The 20910-nt window shown below is 46.0% G+C and overlaps 1 protein-coding gene across 3 annotated transcripts; it reads right to left on the reverse strand.

The window, feature by feature from the left end:
• Window positions 1–1157: 1157 nt before the first annotated feature.
• LOC120458901 (serine protease filzig) lies at window positions 1158–16468 on the reverse strand. 3 transcript variants are annotated; one of them, XM_039646745.1, is made up of 7 exons: window positions 16234–16468; window positions 3309–7343; window positions 2750–2936; window positions 2497–2681; window positions 2196–2311; window positions 2012–2131; window positions 1158–1950 (listed from the first exon to the last, which is right to left on the reverse strand). In XM_039646745.1, exons 1-7 carry the CDS (start codon window positions 16466–16468, stop codon window positions 1786–1788), a joined length of 5043 nt encoding a protein of 1680 aa, XP_039502679.1. In that variant the 3' UTR covers window positions 1158–1785. The 3 variants fall into 3 exon arrangements, with proteins under 3 accessions (XP_039502679.1, XP_039502678.1, XP_039502680.1); XM_039646744.1 differs by having other exon boundaries at window positions 2750–2993; XM_039646746.1 differs by lacking the exons at window positions 1158–1950; window positions 2012–2131; window positions 2196–2311; window positions 2497–2681; window positions 2750–2936 and adding an exon at window positions 3086–3133.
• Window positions 16469–20910: the final 4442 nt, after the last annotated feature.

A 20910-nucleotide genomic window follows, 5' to 3' on the forward strand; every position in this document is an offset into this window, starting at 1 on the left:
TTTTGGGCTGCGAAGCTTTTTGTTGGATTTTTATGAATTAAGTGTGCTTGTGGCGCAGTCAAAGCTCCTAGGATTCAGATTTAATGGAGTCTATGTGTGTGTATGTGCATTATTTTGAGTTGTGGCTACGGGTGTTTTGGCCATGACGTCACTGTGATTTGTGGCAGCGGTACTAAATTAATGAGCCTCCTCTTGTTACCAAAATGGGATCCTTGATTCTGAGTGGCTGTCCTGCAGGCAAATCTGTTAAATGGAAAACACGCAATTCGCTTTCCCCAACGAGATAAAAAGAGTCTGCCCTCCAGGACATTCCTTGCATCAGGAAAATGAAAGTTGTATGCTCATGCCACTCACTCTTCTCTCTGAATGTTCGATTAGCCACGCGTAATGGAAATAGCGTTGCACTTGTGTACTTCATATAATTAATTTGCGTTTGTTTGTCAATAAATAATGTTTAGTGCTTTGCGATATTAGCGGGATCTGCATTAAATGATAAATTTCTTTAAATTTGGTTTTTAATTTTAATTAGAATAGAAGTTATTGCACAAGGCCGTTATATTATTTTTTTTATTATTATTTTAGTATTATTATTTAAACAAAGTAATTAGATTAAGCTCTGCGTTATGAATTTAAGCAACGACTAGAAGTTATTGCTCAAATATAAAGATTCAACTTTAAACGATGAATTTAAGATTGAAATTATGAAATAAATGTATTTCCAATTCCATTAGGTTTTTGAACTGGGAAAATTCCTACCTTTCTGCCTGATTAAACCTTAAATAGAGAAACTAAGAGCAGAGGCAAAGGCTTCTGGCTAAGACGGTTGACTTTTGGTTCTGTGTAGCAGCAGAATTGGCGATTGGGGAAGCTGAAGCAGAAGCGCCTTGGCGCAACCACATTCAATATTCAAAATGGGAAAAGCAAGGACTTTTTAAAGAAGGAAAGGGAGCTTCTGTGGCGAAAATTGCAAGAAGGCTACGCGTCAGTTTGTGTCTGGAATTTCAGCTTTGTGAAGCTGAAATACTGACATAAAATGTTCCCCTTCAGTTACATTCAAAGCCAACTACCGGGAAGCATTCTGAAGTAAAAGCTAGGAAAACACAAGTTCTTTGATTGGTTTTACTAAAGTGTATGTCGTTTATTTCGATCTCTTTTCGATTTGTTCGTTCACTTAACAGTTAACATATTCATTTAAAAGAATTAATAATATAAACCGATAAATTAGTAAATTCAATTGAACTAAAAACATTTGCTCTCGCTCTCATTTGAACATAACAACAATTTGCCTATGAAGATAACAATTTTTTTAGTTGAATCAAACGCACAAATCGCCGCGCTTCTCGACGTCACGTCACATAAATAAATAAATAGTCAAATAAATAGGCTTAGAACTAGAATAAATATGTCTTAGGCCTACGGTTTGCAATCAGCGTAATTCTCATTCAGACTCTACAAGTGTTAGGCACGCGTACTCAAAAAAACGGAATCTGCAGCCTGGCCAAGCGAAATATCGCATTCTCGGAATGTGGAAATCCCCGGCGAATTTCGTTTGAAGGTGCTGCAGTTGATTTTCAATTAAGCTAATGAAATGATGGTAGCATGGAGGGGGTTTGAGGAAGGGGTCCGAAAATGCGACGTCGCAGAAGATGAGCCAACTTTCGCACGCTCCTAACCGCGACTCTTAAAACTCTACGTTCTATTTACACTTGGTGCTCCTGCCTCAGCAGCTAGTTGGCGTTGGCCATCTCTGGGATGGGGAGACCATGGAAACTCTAGAGAAACTGCCTATTTTACGCCCGTTATGCTGCGCAGCCACGGCTTGTAAAAGGTGGTGCGCATATAGACACCTGGCAGATACGGCGCCGCACACTTGATGCCGTGCGAGACGGTTCCGGCCAACTCGTAGCGTCCATCCGGTCGTTGCAGCACCAGCGGTCCGCCACTGTCACCCTGTCGGAGAATGAGACGGATTAGGGTACATTTTCTGGAGCAGGGATGGCTTTGAACTCACCTCGCAGGAATCCTTCTGTCCATTGGCATAGCCGGCGCACAGGAAGGAGGTGAGAATCTTCTTGTTGTGTCCAGCAGTGTGGAACATCTCCTGGCAAACGCTGTTCTCGATAATCGGCACCTAATTTAAATTAGCCCCGGGTCAGTTCACATTTCAAAGGACACTCTGTCCGCTGACTGCTTACCTGCACCTCCTGGAGAACAGATGGCACTCCACCTCCGTACTTAAGGCGTCCCCATCCGGTCACGGTCGCCATGCGTCCAGTGAAGTCCGCCACATCATTGGGCATGCAAATGGGCACTGTAGTCGAAAAGAAGAATAGAATACCCTTTAACAAAGTGACTAAAACAATATATTTATATAGATATAATAAACGAATTTGGCTTCTAATTTAGCTTAACTAAAATTAATAGATTTTCACATGGTCTTTAATCGAGGCCATTCATATTGAAATGTACATATTTTCCTTAGATCGGAACACTTACCTATATGGGTATCGAATTGCACTGGACTGTCCAGTTCGAGCAGGGCCAGGTCGTTTTCGAACGTGGCCGGATCGTACTGCCGGTGGACAATGACGCGCTTGACGTTCTTGGTCACTGAACGCTTGCTCTCCAGGTCGCCGGAAATGTCAAACTCACCCATAACAGCCACCAGAGAAGCGAGGAATCTGGGGAGGATTGAAATCAAATCCCTGAACTATGCCCATCTAAACCGTAAGTTTAAGTAATAGCTTACCCGGGCTGACAATGGGCGGCGGTGATGACGTAGCGGCTGGTGATTAGGACGCCGCCGCACTTGTTCTTGGTGAACAGGCCCAGCCAGGTGGACTCCCGGACGAGAACCTGCCAGGGGTAGGCGCCGAAGGTGGAGCCCTTGCCGCCGACAATGCGGCCGGACTTGACATGGGGCCGCACGCCGCACTCTGTTGATGGGGAGTGAAATGCGAGGTTAGGAGTGGGGAGTGTTCGAGAAGTCGAGTCTGAGAGTTGGGGAAGCATAGAACTGGTGGGACAATTGAATGGAGGGGGAGTGGAGAGGGGCACTAGAGCTAGGAGGGGGTTTCTTTTTTGGGGGCGGTCTAAGTGGTCTTCTGATTACGCCGCTTGTGCTTGCGACGTGCTATATTTTAGGATAAATCGGAAATGCAATGGAGGATTAGGGTTAGGAAAACGGTGGGTTAGATGCGTGAGCGGTTAGGAACAGGTGAAGGGCAGGTGAGAGAACAAGAAATAGAGAGAGAAAGACAGTTGTTTCGGGTCCATGCTAGTCCATGCTACATTCAGTCCACACTTACGAATCTTCCGACCATTGGCTCCGCCGTACGAGCTCAAGGTAGCTCCCTGGTCAATCTCGTTGTCGCTGGGATTCGGGTTAACGTCCTCTTCGTCCTCCTCGTCCACGATCTCGTCGTCCGCCGGCCTGGCCGAACTTATGGTCGTGGTCTTCACGGTGCTGCTTACCCGACGCGTTGGCTTCTTCGTCGCCGGTCTCCGAGTGGTGGTGGTTACCTTGGCGGCAACGGTGGTGCGGCGCGTCGCGGGCTTGCGAGTGGTGGTGCTGACCGCGGAGGTCTTCTTGTTAGGAGGCTTGGTCGTGACCCGGGACACTGGTTTCTTTGTGGTTACCTTGGGCTTGGCTGTGGTGGCTGTCCTGACAGGCTTCCGTGTGGTTACCACTCTCACAGGCTTCGCAGTTCCACCTGCTCCGGCCTGGTAGGTGGCCACGGTCTTGTTACTTCCAGGCTCTTCGATCATATCGGCCAGGGCCTCAAAGTTACCCTGCAGTGAGGCCACCAACTTGTGAACCAAAGTGTGCATCTTGTCCTTGAGCACAACGTCCTCCACAAAGGCGGGGGTGGAGAGGTCGAGATCGCTGGTCACTGCGCTGGAGGCAGCCGACATGTTCAGATTGGGGTTCCTCACCGGCGGGAAGTTGACGAAGTCATTGGGCGAGGTGTAGGTCTCCTCCATCACATTCTGGCCCACTTTCTCGCCAGGAACTGAGAAGGCGGGATACGAGGGCGTCGGTCCGAAGTATCCAGGGAATGCTGGTTTGTCATCGGAGGGCACTGCATAGACGGTCTCCGTGGTGGATTGCGTGAAGGCCACATGGACGGGGCTACTGCCAAAGTATCCAGGATCTTCGAAGTCGTTAGAACTTACTCCCTGTGCTCCTGGTCTTCCGGTCACATAGGAACTCGTGCTGGAGGCCAGCTTGTTGTTATCGTCGCTTAAAGAGCTGTAAGTCACTAGATTTATGGTAGTGGGCTTGGGAGTAATGAGCACCGTCGGTCTGGGGGGCTTTGGTGTTCCATTAATCTGAACGAAACCAGGCTTCTTATGGCCATAGCTACCACTGCTGGTTGGTCTATGGGCGTAGGCGGGCGTCGATGCGGTAGCCACCAGCGGAGGCTGGTAGTTGCCCGGGGTCGATCCGACAATGTTCTCCGCCGTGCTCTGGATAAAGGCGTCTAGCTTGTCGTCCGCCATGAACAGTGGGGGCACATTGTCGTAGTGGTAGTCGACGGTGGCGGGGGGTCGTGGGGTACTGGGTCCGGTCACATAGCTGGTGGAAATGGGCTTGGCCGTTGAGGGCTTCCTTCCTGGTGAGCTTGCATGCTGCTCGTTGTAGTTTAGAGACGGCATGGGCGCCAACTGATCGTAACTAGCAGACGGAGCAGAGGGCTGCTCGTACTGGCTGGTTGGGGCATCCGGCTTGTCGTAGTTCAGAGAAGGAGCAGCTGGCGCAGGAGCAGCGGCAGTTGTCTGTTCGTATCCCGCAGGACTGGCTGGTCTGGGGTACCCAGTCTGTTCTTGTTCCTTGTGATGAGTTGCCGACGGCTTCTTGATCTGAATGTGTGTGATGGGCGACTCGGGCACCTGATCGTATCCACTGGACCCGGGTTTTTTGGTGCTTTGTTCGCTAATCTTCTCCTGGTTGTAGGCACCAGAACTTGGCTGTGGCTGAGGTTTCTTCTTGGTGTTCTCACCGCTGATGGGCCTCTTTACGGCAGGTCGCTTGGTACTGGGCTTGGGTCGGGGCCTGGGACTGGCCGTCACCAGGACAGGTCGCTCCGAGGAAGCATCAGCTTGCACGGCGTCGTACTGAGGCCGCTGTGCTGGCGCGGGCACAGCAGTTGGTGGGGAAATGTAGCCGGCAGTTGTCTCTGATTGCTGATAGCCATTGGAGGTCTCATCCACGTGCTCCTGAACTTTGGTGGTGTGCGAGGACACGGACACTTCGGGGGGAACCTGGGCCTGGTAGTCACCATTTCCTGGCTGTGGGCTATAGTTCTGCATTGTCACCATCCCAATGTAAGAGGCCACTGGGCGATTTTGCTTATTGGCATTGGTTGTGGGACGCATGTAAGCTGGCAGTGGCTGTGGCTCTTCCGTTTGGACTGTGGACAGCTTCTGGTAGGTGGATTCAGTGCTTGCCTCATAGGAGTCACTGCTTACTTGCTGGCCATAGCCAGGTGCAGTTGCCGGCAGATTTCCCTCCTCCTCCATATAGGACATATCCACTGGATAGGCAATGCCCATCACTGGCATCTTGTTGAACTCGGAAGTCTGTGGAGCAACTGGAGCCTCAGCATCGTGGTAACCATTGGCCGGCATCGTGTGGTCCTCCAGCACAGCGGACACATCTTCTCCGTATCCAGGCCGAGCGGTGGGCATCTCAGCAGACTGACTTTGAGCAGCAGAGGCATCCTGCTCATCTGAAACTTTGTCGTAGGAAGACTCGTAGTTAACTGTGGTGGTGTAACCGTAGTCAGACTGCGAGTCCGACTCCTGGACCTTCTCCGCCTCGTTCTCCTGGTAGAAGGTTGGATTTTGGGTTGCTGCCTCAGTCTGAACCACCGCTTCTCCAGGGTATCCATATGATGGGGTCTGCTGGCTCACGACATTATAGCTGGGACCATGACTGGTGTTGTTCAGCTGCAGGATGATGGACTCGATGGAGTCCACGTGGGTGGTAATCGAGGAAACAGTGGTGGGACTGTTATGAACGGTCGTTGGGCGTTTGGCACTAGTGCTGGATGAAATGTAGCTCTGCTCCGCCGGTTGCTGTTGTTGCTTCGGTGGTTCCGCGTACACGGGTTGGGGTCCATAGCCTGTGGAGAATTGCAGATCCTCCACGAGATCTGCATCTGCTCCGGGGTGGGTAATATCACTGTGCGTGAACTCACCACCGTCCAGGATTAAGTGGTTGTGGTGGTGGTTGTTCGTCGACTGGGCAGGCTTGGAGCTTGGCTTAGGTTTCGCCACCTGCAGTGGCTTCTGTTGGATAGGTCGCTTCATGGTCTCCGCCAGTTGGGGAACTGGTTTCGGCTTGGCTTTCTGTGTGGGTTTTGGAGTGGGTTTCTGCGTGGCCTTCTGAGTGGGCTTTTGAGTGGGCTTTTGAGTGGGCTTTTGAGTTGGCTTGGGTTTGGGTTTTTGGGTGGCTGCTGGCGTTGAAGACACCTCTTCGAAGGAGTTGGACTCAGAGCTCGTTTGATCCTGCAAGCCACTAGCAATTTTGGTGGGCACCTCTGTAGTGAAGACAATATGATGGTCATCGGCATGCTCAGGTGGCAAGGTGCTTAGCACCTGCATCACGAAGTCATCGTTTTGAGGAGGCGACGACGGTGAGTTGATGGTCACGGAGTGCTTGTGAACGTGGAAGTTGGGTGGCTGGACGGGTTGCTTGTTGATCTTCTGAGTGGTCTGCTCGTTGGAGGCAACTGCTGGTTGGGAGGGCTCCTGTTCGAATTCCACACTGGCGGAGGAGGACTGCGACTGAGTGGTCTCGGTGGACGAACTGCTGGTGGGATACGCATTCTCATCCCTTACGGGTTGCTCCGACTCCGGCTGATATTCCAGCTGCTGCGGCTCATCTCCGTAGGCGCCGCTGGGTGGACTGATGCTACTGCTGCTGCCCAGCTGCTGGTAAACTTTGTCCAGGTTCTGCTGATCGTATATGCTCTGCGCAGGCTGCTGTGCCCCCTGCTCCTCACTCAGTGACTGCTGCTGTTCGCCGTAGTTCTCGAACGAGGATTGGGCTGCCGACTGCTGGAGCTTCGTCTGCTGCTGGTGCTGCTGGAAGTATGCGTTCTGCGCCTCGTTTATCAGCGTGCTGGCCAACTCGTGGGTGGGCGGGATCTGGCAGCAGGCGCCGAAGAGGAAGCCGTCCATGCAGGCGCCCACCACCTCGCCACCCCGTTGGGCGCACTCGTGGTTGAACATGCAGATCGTGGGTCCATTGGCCCGTGGATCCGAGCTGGGCAGCGTCTTGGTGGCACGGCAGTGCTTCGGTGTGATGCGGTAGCCCCCAAACAGCTTGCGACCGCCTGTTAGCAGAAAGAGAGAAATGATGGGGAATTATTTATTAATGAGAAAATTAAAATTATAAAAAATTATTTTTATTAATAAACTAATTACACTATTCATTTGTGTGAGGTAAACCTTCTCTGCATGCTTAAATAAACCATAAAGTGGGCGCATGAATTCCCCAATTTAAGATTCGATTTCAAATTACCCAGATATTCAAACAGTTTTCGCTTGCCAATAACCACAAAGACAACTGTCAAATTCCCCGTGGCAAAGCCTAATTAACATTTCACTCGGGCATCTCTTTTGGCTCAACTGTAGTTGATTGGATTATAAGTGGAGGGGGTAGTGAAAATGTGGGAAATTCCTTAAATGAAAGTGACGACGCCGAGTGGGCACATCTATAATAGTTGCTCTCTTCAGTGCTAATTGTGACGACCAGCCTTGGGCAAACATCAACAGCAGCCGCCACACGAACTTAGACTAAAATGTATATAAACTCAATTAACAGCCGCCATATTTTCCCTGTTCTGTAGGCCCTGAACCCACCGAAAAACCACTCCAAGACCACCAAGTGAAAGTGGCCCTGGCTGGCTAGCCCAAGTGCTTAGGCCCATAGCAGCCACTCGGATGTCAAGGTTCATCTGCGGCCCAGGTGTGGGCAATGCTCTTGAGAGCATTTCCATCTCATTTGCCAAATGCCGACAGCCACCACTGAAAGGTTGAGGAAAATGGGAAAGGTAAGCTCCGGCTACCTTGCGCTTTTAATACGCTTTCGGGAGCCTTGAGAAAAACTACGCTATAATATAATACTACGCCAATACTCCCTATCATCAATAATTCCGATGGCTCTTGTTCGTTCTGGTTACCGGCCATTTTTAATTTACAGTTTATGCGTTTTTATCAAATCCAATATCCATTAAAACAACATAACTAAATTTAAGAACAAAGTATTTTCAATTTTAAGCGACACTGTGTATATCAAAAAATAAAATTTTTTGAACATTTTAAATTATATTAGTATGAAATATTCAATGGAATTTAGCCCTAAATTGAGTTTGTAAAGTATCCAAACAACGTTTACAACTCCCTAGAAATACCGAGGGTGTACTGCACATAACTCTTGATGTATAGAATGAAATTGATTTTGGCATCAATTAATCAAGAAGTGGGAAACCAGTGCCCGCCGACTGCTGACGAGTTTATGCTGACAAATTAACACCTCGCGGACGCTCCACTTGCTGCACTGGTGCTCCACTGGTGCTCCACTGGTGCTCCAATGGTGCTGCTCTGGTGTTCCACTGTTGGCCCCAATCCACATCGCGGACTGTGTCAATGTTTGGTCTTGAAATTGGAGCATAGGAACATGGGCTCAGTGCAAACACGGCCGATGAACTAGATTCGGTGGCTTAGTGGCAATTAGTTCGACGCTAATTAAATGAAAATCGGAAGGTAACGAAACCGAAATTGCAGGGAATGGCCTGAAATGGAGGCAATCATGACTCAAGTCGATCGAAATTATGCCGGACACGTAGCGCCAGTGAAAGTAAAACAAAGTCAAGTGTATTGCTCAAAAATAAGAGAAAAAGTGGAGAAAAGTAGTGCAAAAGCCACCATTAGAATAGCAGTCAAAATATCTTCGTACATAAATAATTGGGTAAAAGTGATAGTGTTTCTGCAGACGCTTTTCTCTATTTTCGCTCTGGCCATTCATCTTTACAAAGCGATTTCGTCTCTTCTTCGCGTCTTCTAATAAAATAATAATTCGTTTGCCGCTTTATTTGCAGACATTTCGCGTTTTTACGATTAGGCACTCAAGAGCTCTTAAGTATTCTTCCGTAAATTGTTGAAGGCAAGCGCAAAGACCGAGCGAAAGAGAGTCTCCGAAGAGACGTGAGAAAAGCCGCAGGCGGCTGAAGAAAGAGCCGATTAACAGAAGAACGGCTCTTACAGAGGCCCTATGCTCGCAACCACCTCCAGCTAACAGAGCTCCCAGACCCACGAGACTCCAATCTCGAGTTGCGGAGTCAATGAATTAATTACCGACCCGGGGCTGACTTAATGAAGTTTGGCAGGCAGCTCGACCAACCAGGGATAATTATGCAGTTTAACACAGTTTATTTGATCTGGGCCGAGGAAATTGACTGCTGTACTACATGATTATGGATGTTGCTTTTACAATGGAGAGTCTCTATTTAAGTTGTATTTTGGTTGTCGTAGTAAAGCTGAGAAATTAACATTCATTTAATGAATATATAATTTTTTTGTGTAGTGACTGGTTGAAATTTTTGTTGTTAAAATTATATTTGTAATACACAAATTATTAGGTAATCTGTCATATTTTAAAGTAAATTAGGATTAAATAATACGATTAATAAGTTTACTTTAAGATTAAATAAACCCTTGTTTTGGAGTCTTCGAATCAGTAAATAAATCAATAAAAAATCCCGCACCTGCATTATGCTACATTAAGGTGTCGGACTGTGTTCTGCCAATCCTCTGACCCTAATTGGCGGATCGAGAAATTCGGGTTGATGCACCATTATCGCAGGCGCTTCTTGTGGCGCATGCAAAATAGGTTACAGCATCGCACCTGGGAAACACCTGAGCAACTTCACACACACACACAAGCAGCCGAACGAAAGTGTGTCAAACGCCTGAATAAATTCGCGCCGCTTTAAAACATTTTTCGGTGCTTATCATAAGGGGGGGGGACCAAGATCGGGAAAAATACGAACGGAGAAGTGGCTGCAAAATGAGATAACAAGTTTGCCTCCCCGCCGAAAAAGTCGCTGGCCATCGCAATGCCATTAATCATCCGAGAAAATTGGTCCCGTAGCCGCATTCTGAGGCATGCCCCATGCACGGCAGTGTCACTTGGCCCTTGGGGCGCTATATCTATATATATACAGAAGTATCTGCTTTTATACATACTACATATATATGTTCTGCCTTTTGGCCAACGGAACAGTTATCGTTTCGTGCAGTGAAATTTATGCGCAAGCCGCGGAATGGAAATTAATTAAATCATGAGTATGAGTATGATGCTGTTGCCGATGCGATGCTGATGCTGATGCTGGCCAAGATCGGCAGAAGAGAGCTGCTCTGCTTGGCACAGCGCTGCTCCAAGATTTCGTAGAACTTGTTTTCATGCCCGATCTCCGACTGACCGACCGTTCGACGAGCCGGAGTCCGAAGAATGTAAACAAACGGGGCGCTTTAACGGTAAATGGAAAATTATTATCGATCAATTAGCCCAAGACTGCAAAAGTTAAAAAATAATATAGCAACTTTCTTGCCCCAACATGCATCCCCACGTGTATCGCGCACACAGATCACTCTGCGATCGCAGATCTCGCATTTTTGCATTTAACGAATCTTGCTCTAATTGCGATGTGAAAGTGTTAAGTATTCCTGATCCAAATTGGCACAAGTTATTAACCGATCGATGGCCATGTCTGTCAAGTGAAATCGCGGAATCGAACGAAAATAATGTGGTTAGCAAAGTTGGAGTTCTTTGAAAGGGGGTGGTCAATAAATGAGTATGTATGTTTTAGGTTCCTAACTTCATAAACGATTCAAAATACAAAACTTATCACAATGACCCAAGTCATTTCCATGGTACAATTAATTAGAGAAACTCTTTCTATCGCCAGAAAAAGTTCCCAAGCGATTTATTGGCCGCTGAAAAACCCCATCCGATGGCCAGCGGATGATGGCGACGAGGAGGAAAAAATATCCAATGTCACTTTTCATGGAATTAGCATAAAACATCTTTTCATTCACTCAAAGTTAATTTCACTTTTCCTAGACATACAAGCGGAGAAAAACAGTTTACTCCTCATGAATCGCTTCATTTGGGCTACTAATTATGACTTCGATGGTGGAAGCGAAAGAGACTAGTGCAGTTTACCAGAGGTTTGTGCTATCTCTTTGCTATCTTAGTCATTTTGCTTTTTATTCATTTTAATGGGCCTTCCGTGCGGCTGTGCGTCGATGGAGATATCTTTCCGCGATGTCATCACGAAAGGTTTGGTTGCCCGCCTCGCGTGAGAGAAATGGAAAGTTTCCTTGCTAGTCTTGACCTTTCTGGGCTTAAACAGCCATTTGGCCATTTGGCCATTTGGCCATCCGATGCGATCCCACTCCACATGGCTGCCGATCCGCAACCAAACACACCCATTAATCGCATTGTAATTGAATTGTTGGAGTATGGGGTATGTGGTGTGGGGTGTGGGGTGTGGGCTTGGATCAGCATAAACATAACCCGCTGCATGCTCTACTACGCTCTCTGCGAATTGGACTGTGGCGTGCGCTATATAACTAGGCCCGGCTATAACCGATTTGCACGCGAACTCCCGAGCTTGGGAGCCACCTTGAATTACATAAAATTGGATTTGAAAGTTGCTCCGATCTCGGCGCGTCTACAATTTCCATCGATTTGCTCCGATCTGCTCGAGTGTCGCCGTGGCGAATCGGGCACAGCATCGGAGCATCTCACTCCCAATCCCAATCCCACTTCCATTCCCAATGTCCAATGACCACTACGACGTGGCCATGGCCCCCGTCCGCCGCAGCAGCGTAAATTGTAACAGTGACCCAAATAAAATTGCGGCGACTGGCGACCAAAAAGACCGGTAAGCTAACAGTGAACGGTGCCAGTGACGGGCTGTCTGTGTCCACTGGCACTAGTGCGCTGGCCGCAGGTGTAGGTACGAATTTTACGCATGCAATTCCAATGGGAACCGTAATGTACCACTGGCCAAACCAGAAATGTTCAAGACAACCCTCACCAGAGATGGGCAACACTTTAACTACACTCTGCTTTCCAAGCACAGAGGATGTCCTATATTTGCAACTCCTCAAATAACTATGAAACCAGATTAATTTATATTTTGATTAGGAAGTACTGAACGAAATCAATAACAAGCAGACATTTCATTGTAAACAGAGTTCTAAGGACTTTGCGGTTGGTTCTTACAACCCAAGCAATTTGTTTACTTAGCCAAGCGGTCAAATGTGGTCAGCTTAGCAGCCGCAAGACCATAAATACCACCATTCTTTGACTTGGTTTTGTGGATAGTACTTCCAGTTGCTCGGTGGCATAACTTGGATACTCCTCACGTGGGCAGCGCTGTTGGCTCTCTTTTTGGCCGTAATAAGAACGGTAATCACACGGTGTCAACCACGAGGCCAACTCAGCTTAGTCCGATTCAGCTGGAACAGGTTTTAAGTGCTAGGTTCAGCAGCGTTTTGCAAGAGGAGATACTATTTTCTGGGTGTCAGCCGGCAGCCGGCAGCCCATCTGGAATCATTTAGATTTGGTTTCTTTTGTCACTGTTACATGTGCGCACGACTTTGTATTGTTTTCATTAGTGTTAGTATTATTATTTTTATTTGCTGGTCACTTTTGGCAGGTCATGGTGCTCTGGACCCTGATTGTTTGGCCGAACAATGGATGGCCGGAAAAGATTCAATTTGGTGAAAATTGTGCACAATGGGAAATTTATTGAACGCTTTCCGGGTGACAAAAGATTTGCGGCGAGGATGAATCGCTATGGAAGGCTTTTGCCAACAAATTTGGCGGCGAATCATTTTAAATGCGATGATTTAAAAGCTGCTGCAAAGAGGCAGTGTGAATGGGCAGTGAAAGTTGCTTGGCCGCAATAAGTGACATCATTTTTGGCAAAAGACCCGATTCCCATTCCAATCCCATCGATACCCAACAGCAACGAGCCGACAATGTCTTCAGAAATCGAGCAGCCGCAGAATCTTCAAGCCTTTTTATGGATGCACGGAGATCATACCAAACTTAAATGTGTCTTGCTAACGTCGATTACCATGCGAAAATCCAACCAGCGGAGAATCTGTGCTGTCATGCAGCGGAAGCCAGCTCAGATCGGAGCATTTCACTTTCACCGCCAAACAAGTCAAAACAAATTCGAAGATCGCCTTCTATTTCCTGTTAGACGGAACATCCCATAACTCGGCTCTTTCGGTTCGAGCCATGTTGACAGCCCGATAACTTGTAACTACTCAGCATAGCCATCGATTGCGACCAGTAGTACTCGAAACAATGCCGATGAGCTTGAAAGATAAGACACCACATTACAAATGTGTGTGAGTACCACGAAAGTCTCTACAATTGAGTAGCTACTGTTTCCGACTCCATTCACAACTGATACAGTGGTACATCTGTAAGTGAAGCCGATTAGTTGCTGTCATGGCTTTCTAGCTCAAACAAAAACTGATTATAAGCTTCACGCATATTTCATGTGATTTAATTGATGGAAGTATTTCTACGAAACGTTTTTAAGAATCATTTATGCTCATTAAATATACATAGATAACGTTTTAATCTTTATTAGAAGACGGTTACACTTTTTTTAAGTACATTTACTTATAACGTTTATCTATGAAAATGAAAATACATAATCTTTCTTGATTTTCAACCCATACTGCAGATCTTGGTCTTCCTATTACCTATTTGACATCACCTAGCTCATATGGGAAGTTCTACTGTAGTTTCACTCGGGTGCTCGGCGTTAGGAAGTGCAATCCATACTTGGCCCAGGTGAAATGCTCCCCGGCACTTGATGTTCATGATCTGTCACAGTTTTAATGCGATTGCGTTAAGTTTATGAAGTGTAAAATGGCTGTGGGAAAATGGTTTCAGCCCTCTCGGCGGCCCAGAAGAAAGTCGAATGCCGCTTTCACATTAATTGCATGTGTCGGAGGGCAGAAGCCGAAAATATGTGAAATTGGTATTCGTCATTTGCATAGACCGAGAATCTTGGCCCGATTGTATAACGTAGAACGGTGCGTCAATTAGCCAAACGAGAAGAAAAGAGTTATGAATTGATTTTTAAGTAGCCAACTGCTAAGAGCGATTGAGCTGCCGAGATCTATGTGGAGCAACAATTGACCAAGTCGATGATCGGACAGCGGTAAAAACGTGATCTTGAAATTACATCGCTGTCGAACGTCGAACGTCGTCCGTCGTCCGTCGTCCGTCGGCCGTCGGCCGTCGAACACTGTCCATCAGTCAGTGGCAGTGGCAGCAGGGGTTTCAGCTCCAAGTCGGCTTCCTTCCCGCAGGCCGAGGCTCAAATTACCGCAAGTCAACTGCAGGCAACCTCGACAAGTGCAGCGGCGCTCTTGGCCATGGCGAAAACCACGACTGCAGCGGCTGACAGCGACAAGAAAGCAGCACCGCAAACTGGCACACGCTTCCATCAGAATCGGTGTGGTTAGGTTTGGTTTGCTTTGGTTTGGTTTGGTTTGGTTGCTGGGCTGCACACATCTACGGCCACTGGCCAGTGGCCAAGACATTTTCATTTCGCACGCGTTTTTCCTGAACTGCTTTCCTGGTTTTCTTTCTATGCAAACAACGCCTGAATAGAAATTGAAAATTGTTTTACGTGTTTCGTACTAATGATCAGGTGGGTATGTGGCCGATGATTGGCATTTGCCGACTTCCACCTCGCTGACGCAGCACAGTTCTGCGATTGCTGGGCAGCGGAAGTATTGATTTTCTCCTCGTGGGTTTCCCTAGGTTTCCCCCAACCTTTCGGAAGGGGTAAGGGGAGACGGGCAGAGGAACAAAGAGAATCGTTGGGAAAACGCCTCGAAGAAAAGGAAAACGCCACTGCATCCCAAGAAGTCATTATTGTGGGACCAAACTTAGCTCGACTGGTGATTAGAAAAGTAAATATGTTTGCTGCTCTTTTCTGTAATGTAATCGCTTTTTATTTGAATCTAAATTCAAACATTTATTTTTACCATTTTTGGCTGTTCGCATAACATTTTGAAGGGAACAGGAAACTTCGAAGGCTAAACAGTTTTCATTAGAAAATGTGTTTACAAATGTGTATCAAAGTATGAAAAAACTTGTAGAGGCTGTCTGTAAATTTTGCAGCGTAAGCTGTATAAACAAAGATTCACTTTGTAAGGGCTCTGAACTTAAGGAAAAGTATTGATTAAACAGGTATAGGAGTATATGCTTTCAGCTTTATAATGTTTTCCCTACAGCCATAATGCCTTAACAACGTACTTATGAGTGTTTTCACCATTTTAACGATCTTAAAGAAATGAAAATGGTGTGTGAAATTTCACATATAAAAGAAGTTTGATTCTCTTTTTCGTGCTACATAGAGCACTCATACTGCCGATTATCACGAATGGTTTGTTTCCCCCCTTTAATTGTGATTGTGTCTGGCTTTTTATTGAGTTTGCACCTCGGCCCTTTTGTTAGCCGGCACTTGGGCTCAATCTGAATTGAATGGGCTGAGGCACTGGTGCCAAATCCGAATCGAACTAATAACCAGGTACTCTAGAAATTTGTTTCACTTTTTAAATCAGCCAAATGACCTCGACAATTAACGGCAATGGGATGCTCAGAGCCAGCACTAAACACTCGAAAGACAGTAAAAACTGTCACAAGGAAAGTCGATGGCTGTGCCTAACATCTCGAGCTCTTTTGTGGCCGTAATGTAGCATAAAACGAACCAAATAATTGCCAAGTGCGTGGAGTGTGGAGTGTGGAAAGTCACTCGAAGAGCACCATCTACAGCCGCAGTTTTCTGTGCCAAAGTTTTTCTGATTCATTTATTGACACAAAGGCATAGTTTTGTGCTTTTTTGCCACGAGCATTGTCAACTTGGCCAGGCCAAGGCATTGAGTGAAAGCCCCCGATGGAGGGGAGGGGATGGGATGGCTAAGTGAGCCAAAGTGAGGCAGCAAAAGCCACTGACACGATTTGATTTGCAGCGACATGAGCTTGCAATTTGGCAAATTGATTTTCTTTGCCTTAGTTCTACATTTTATTGTGTGCTAAACTTTCTTCTCTACGCGGTCTCTCATCAATCCATTGCGCAGGCAAGTCAATGAGCTAAATGGTCTGTCACTTACCGCCATTCGTTTCAATTGATCTAAATCCACTTGTTGTCGGCACAAATGATGCGACTATTATTATTAAACTTGTTAAAGCGATGGAAAGTAGTTGTGGTCTTGTTGTTCTCGTCGTTGTCGTAGCTGTTCTCGTTGCTGCCATTGCCGATGTTGTTGTTGTTTCTGCTGCTGCTGCTGCTGACAGTGTGCAGCGGGACAACGTCGCCGTTGAGGCCGGCGTAACCCACTTAAACATGTTTGCTGGACTGCCGGACACCTGCGGGGAGTTCTTGGCCTAGACCGTCTGGCAGCTCGTTGTGATATGAGCCCTGCTTGTTTCGAAATCGCCACCGAAAATCGGGCGTGAGTGCGAAATCAGTGTGGCAGCGCAGCACGCTAAACGAAAGACTTAGGCGACGAACGCGAATTGAGTTGTAACTGTGGATCCGATTCCGATTTCGATTGAATTAAACTCGGTTTTATTGCGACGACCGCACTTTCTTTGGTCAGCTGCGAATTTACAGTTGCTCGAACCAAAACACTAACACACTGCACCACATATATAGTATCTGGAATCTGGTATCGGGTATCTATATCGTGTATCTTGTATTTTGTATTTTGAATCAGCGACCATGCGTCCGGTCGACTGAACGCTCCGCGTGTGTCTGACTGCCTGATTGCGAGTTGGCCCGAACAGCGGCCAAGATAACGGACCTTCGCCACTTTTGTGGGGAAAACTTTCACTTTAACGCGGGAGAGCGCGTTTTCTAGAGAGCAGAGAGCGAGCGGTACGTGAGAGTATTTCCATTAGGCGTCGCTTAAATGGTAAACATTTATAATTCGGCGTCGCTCGGCTTCTTCTTCAGCCGCTTCTGCTGCTGCTGTTGCTGTTGCTGCTTTTGCCACCGATCAGCGATTCCTGTTTTCTCCGCCTGCTTTCTTTCGCCCAGTCGCTGCTCTTTCTCTCGGCGTCCGTACGCATGCGCGCCTCAAACCCAACTGAATCGGTTTACAGCGCGGCCTTGCGGTTAAGAGCGCTGCGTCGACCGACTTAACAGGGCCGCTCGCTGTTTCCGCAGCAAGATGCGACTGCCGCAGATGCTGCCGCTATTGCTGATGCTGATGCTGTTGCTGTTGCTGTTGCTGATGTCACCCGCAGAAGAACGCTGCAGCTTTCGTCTGACCGAGATAAATGGTTTTGAAGATCAATGACTGTGCCTATCTAATGAATAGATTTTAATAAATTGATTTTAAAGACTTTTTGCTTAAATAATATTTTTAACAAAAATTCTGGCTTCTAAGTATTTTATTTTAGAATGATTTTCAAATGATTCTATACCGAAATATATTATATTGTATATATATTTAACGACTCCTAAAATTTCGAGATATCGAAGTTTACAACTTTGCACTGAAGGCAAAAGACACTCCTATGTACTTCTTAATACAAATATTTATATGCAAGGTAAATCATATAATAAAATAAGTCTAATATATTCATGTATCTTTTCAAGCTACAGTTTCCATACATTATGAATAAATAAGCTTAAGGATTCGTACCTTAAGTGAGATAAATTAAATTGCTGCAAAACTGCTGCTATCAACAAATTAATTTATATAGCGAAGGCAATTATCTTATTTAAGATATATTCTTCGACCCTCGTAGTCTATGCTATCACTTTTATATAGTACTTATATTAGGCAATCGAAACATAACCATAATAAGGCAATTCTGAATTCCGAGCTGTGAGCATTGAAAGTGCGAGTTCAGATCCATGAAAATTGCATTGGCACGCAGTGGGTCAACGGAGGTTATTCCCCCTGCGAGCCTGGCAATTAGTGGCCTGCAAAACACCGGCAAAAGTTGGCGACTAATAACGGTCATCTGGCTATTTGTCCAACTGCCCATGTGGCCATGCATCCACTGGCGGCTAGGAGGAGGTGCAACCTGTCGATTGGCATTTCCTTGACCCGAATTTCACTGCGCGCACATGAGACGCGAAGCGGCTGGAAAATCCGGCGGCCGCAGCGGTTTGTTATTGTTTGGCTTTCTTGGCTGGGCCTGGCCTGGTCGGCACTATAATGTCGGGGGTAAACGCCTGACCAGGCTGGCATGGCACTGGTGGCTGGTGGCTGGTGGCTGGCCAAGCGTGGACTCCGCTCCGCCATCACGATCTTTGTAGAATTTCACTTTCGTTATTGTTGTCGCCGCTCGCTGGTTTTTCTGTCTACTTAAAGTTTTTCTGTATGTATATTTTTTCTGTGCATTTCTCAGTTTGTTTTTTGTTTATTTTCCCTTGGTCAGCCCATTGAAATGGAAAACGCAGTGAGAGCCATGGACTCCAACTGATTTGGACATGCCGGTCACGTGGGTGGTGGCAGTGGATTGTTCGCGGCCAGAACCAGTTGGGGTTAAAGCTGGTGGCTTCCTTATTGAGTTGTCTTCCCATGATTCATTAGATGCGGTATTACGACACCAGCGCCCTGAACGTGGCGAATTATGAACGACTTTAAACGATTTTAGCATAATCAACGGTAGGGTAACTAAGACGAAGACCCTGCGCAGCGTTGACTTTCTCTCCATTGACCAGTCGCCCCTCGGACAATGGAGCTCGCCCAAGAAGGTGCCAAAATAAGCAATAACAAAACCTAAAAGCCAACTTATAACAAATGGCAGTGGGACGACACCAAAGATTCGCACACCAAACGATGAAATATTTGAATCCATTCTTCGATCGCATCTGCTTTAGATGCCGCCACTCCATTGACCAGGGAATATTGGGTTATATAACCGCTAGATGAGACTATGGTAACCAGATCCAGGAGATAAATTGATCTCTTCAAGTTAACAAAGAATATCTGAGTTTTAAATTTTCAGCCCAGTTTGATATTGGAATATGTTCGCCTAAAGGTTAAAGGAAAAAAGCGGTTTATATATATATATATATGTTATACTTATGTAAACCGTTTATAAAGATTTAAAATACTACCATCCAGAATATCCAACCAGCTCATAAGTAGACCTCTTAGATCTATTATTACCGTATATTTTCCTAAATATTTTATTATTTTGTATAGCGAAATTATATCGTTTTATCATGCTAATTGCATGCCCACTTGATTTTCGATTTGCATACAGATATCTCTCAGCGATGAGCCGTCAAAATTTCTATTTCACAGCTGGTCAGGTATTTTGCAGACTAAGCAGAAGTATCGACAGGGGGCAGAGCTATGGCGATCGATGAAAACATCAACATAATGATGGGTGAATGAGCGACAAGTGTGAGAAATTCAATTTCAATTTCCAAGACTGCCTGGCTGCCCATTCAGCGACTTCAGAAAGTGAAGGTTTGGTTTTGGGCAACATTACTGGGATGTTGCCATGTCAACGCCTACCAAATTGCCGATTCGCGATGTGAGCTCTTCTTGGCTCACAGTTTATTAACTGCTATTAATTTGTTTTCAACGGCGGCGATTGAAAACGAAAGATCATAATGCCGGTCTCTTGTGAGTTCAGTGGTCAGTGGTCAGTGGTCTCCGGGCTGTCTGGAAGTCGTTACTGGATTAGGACCCAATTAATCAAAACGGGGCGTTGACATGTATTTTGATTTATTGCCATCAATATAAGTGGCTTTCCATTTTGCGACCTCAAAGGGTTTGAATTGTGGAGTTCAGTAGCCCTCGGGTTCGGTATTTGGGGATCTGTGACTAATTGAAAAGGCAATAATTTCACTTTTAGCGAGTTGCGAGCCATGTTTGCCCACTAAGCCAAACAAGACAGGGCAGAAGAGAAAAGAAACTGCGGCATAACAAATGAAAGTGAGTAGCAGGCAAAAACAGCAGCAACTACAAATGACATACAGCCAACGATTGTTAAGCCAATGTATGACACGTTGGCTGTGCCCAGGACTACCCATCCCCCCCTTTAAACAAAAATGCCCTCCTAAGACAACTAAGTCTTGTTTTCTAAAGCGACAACAAATCACGCATACGCCACCAGTCACAACTTGCGCTTTCAATTGTCGCGTGTCAATGGCCCACGAAAAGGGTCTTCTCTAATCGCGCTGGATTGTACACCTATGATTTAATTTCGGTTTCTTTTCGCACACATTTAATTACGCAAATGTTATTCAATAAGCTCGTAACCTAGTCGGTCCGGTGGCGATTAGAGAAATGGGCGAAACTTTTGCCACGAACTTAAGGCCAGACAGGGCTTATTGACTTTGGAATCAATTTCGTATCAGATCCTCCTAGAGGTATACCCAACATTTGTATTATCTACGTTTTTCTTGTTTATACAGTAAGGCTACAACAAAATAGGTTGAAATTGTGGCATAAATTGTTTCAATATCTTCAATTAGATTCAATGTTATTAATACAAACAATTAAAAACAAATTACAATACAATACAACAATTAAAATATATCTTAACTCTCTAAGCAAACTCCCTTTTTTTCGTTGTGGTCTTTAATTCTTTCTTTCTTTGACTTGTAAGGGTATTACGTTTGGAGGCGATTCTTTCTCCTATTTTTCTTGCAACGGCTCTGCTGGTGGTCGAATTGGTCAGCTTGCGCCTAATTGCACTATTATTTCACTTTGATGCCATTTTAATTCAATTCCATTTGCGCAACGACTTTCGTCTTCATTAGCTGCGTTTTTCTGCGCATTGTTTGCCTGGCGGCTCCCCAAAAAAATTTT

Source organism: Drosophila santomea, chromosome 2L (assembly GCF_016746245.2).
Source record: "Drosophila santomea strain STO CAGO 1482 chromosome 2L, Prin_Dsan_1.1, whole genome shotgun sequence".
Classification (NCBI taxonomy): domain Eukaryota; kingdom Metazoa; phylum Arthropoda; class Insecta; order Diptera; family Drosophilidae; genus Drosophila; species Drosophila santomea.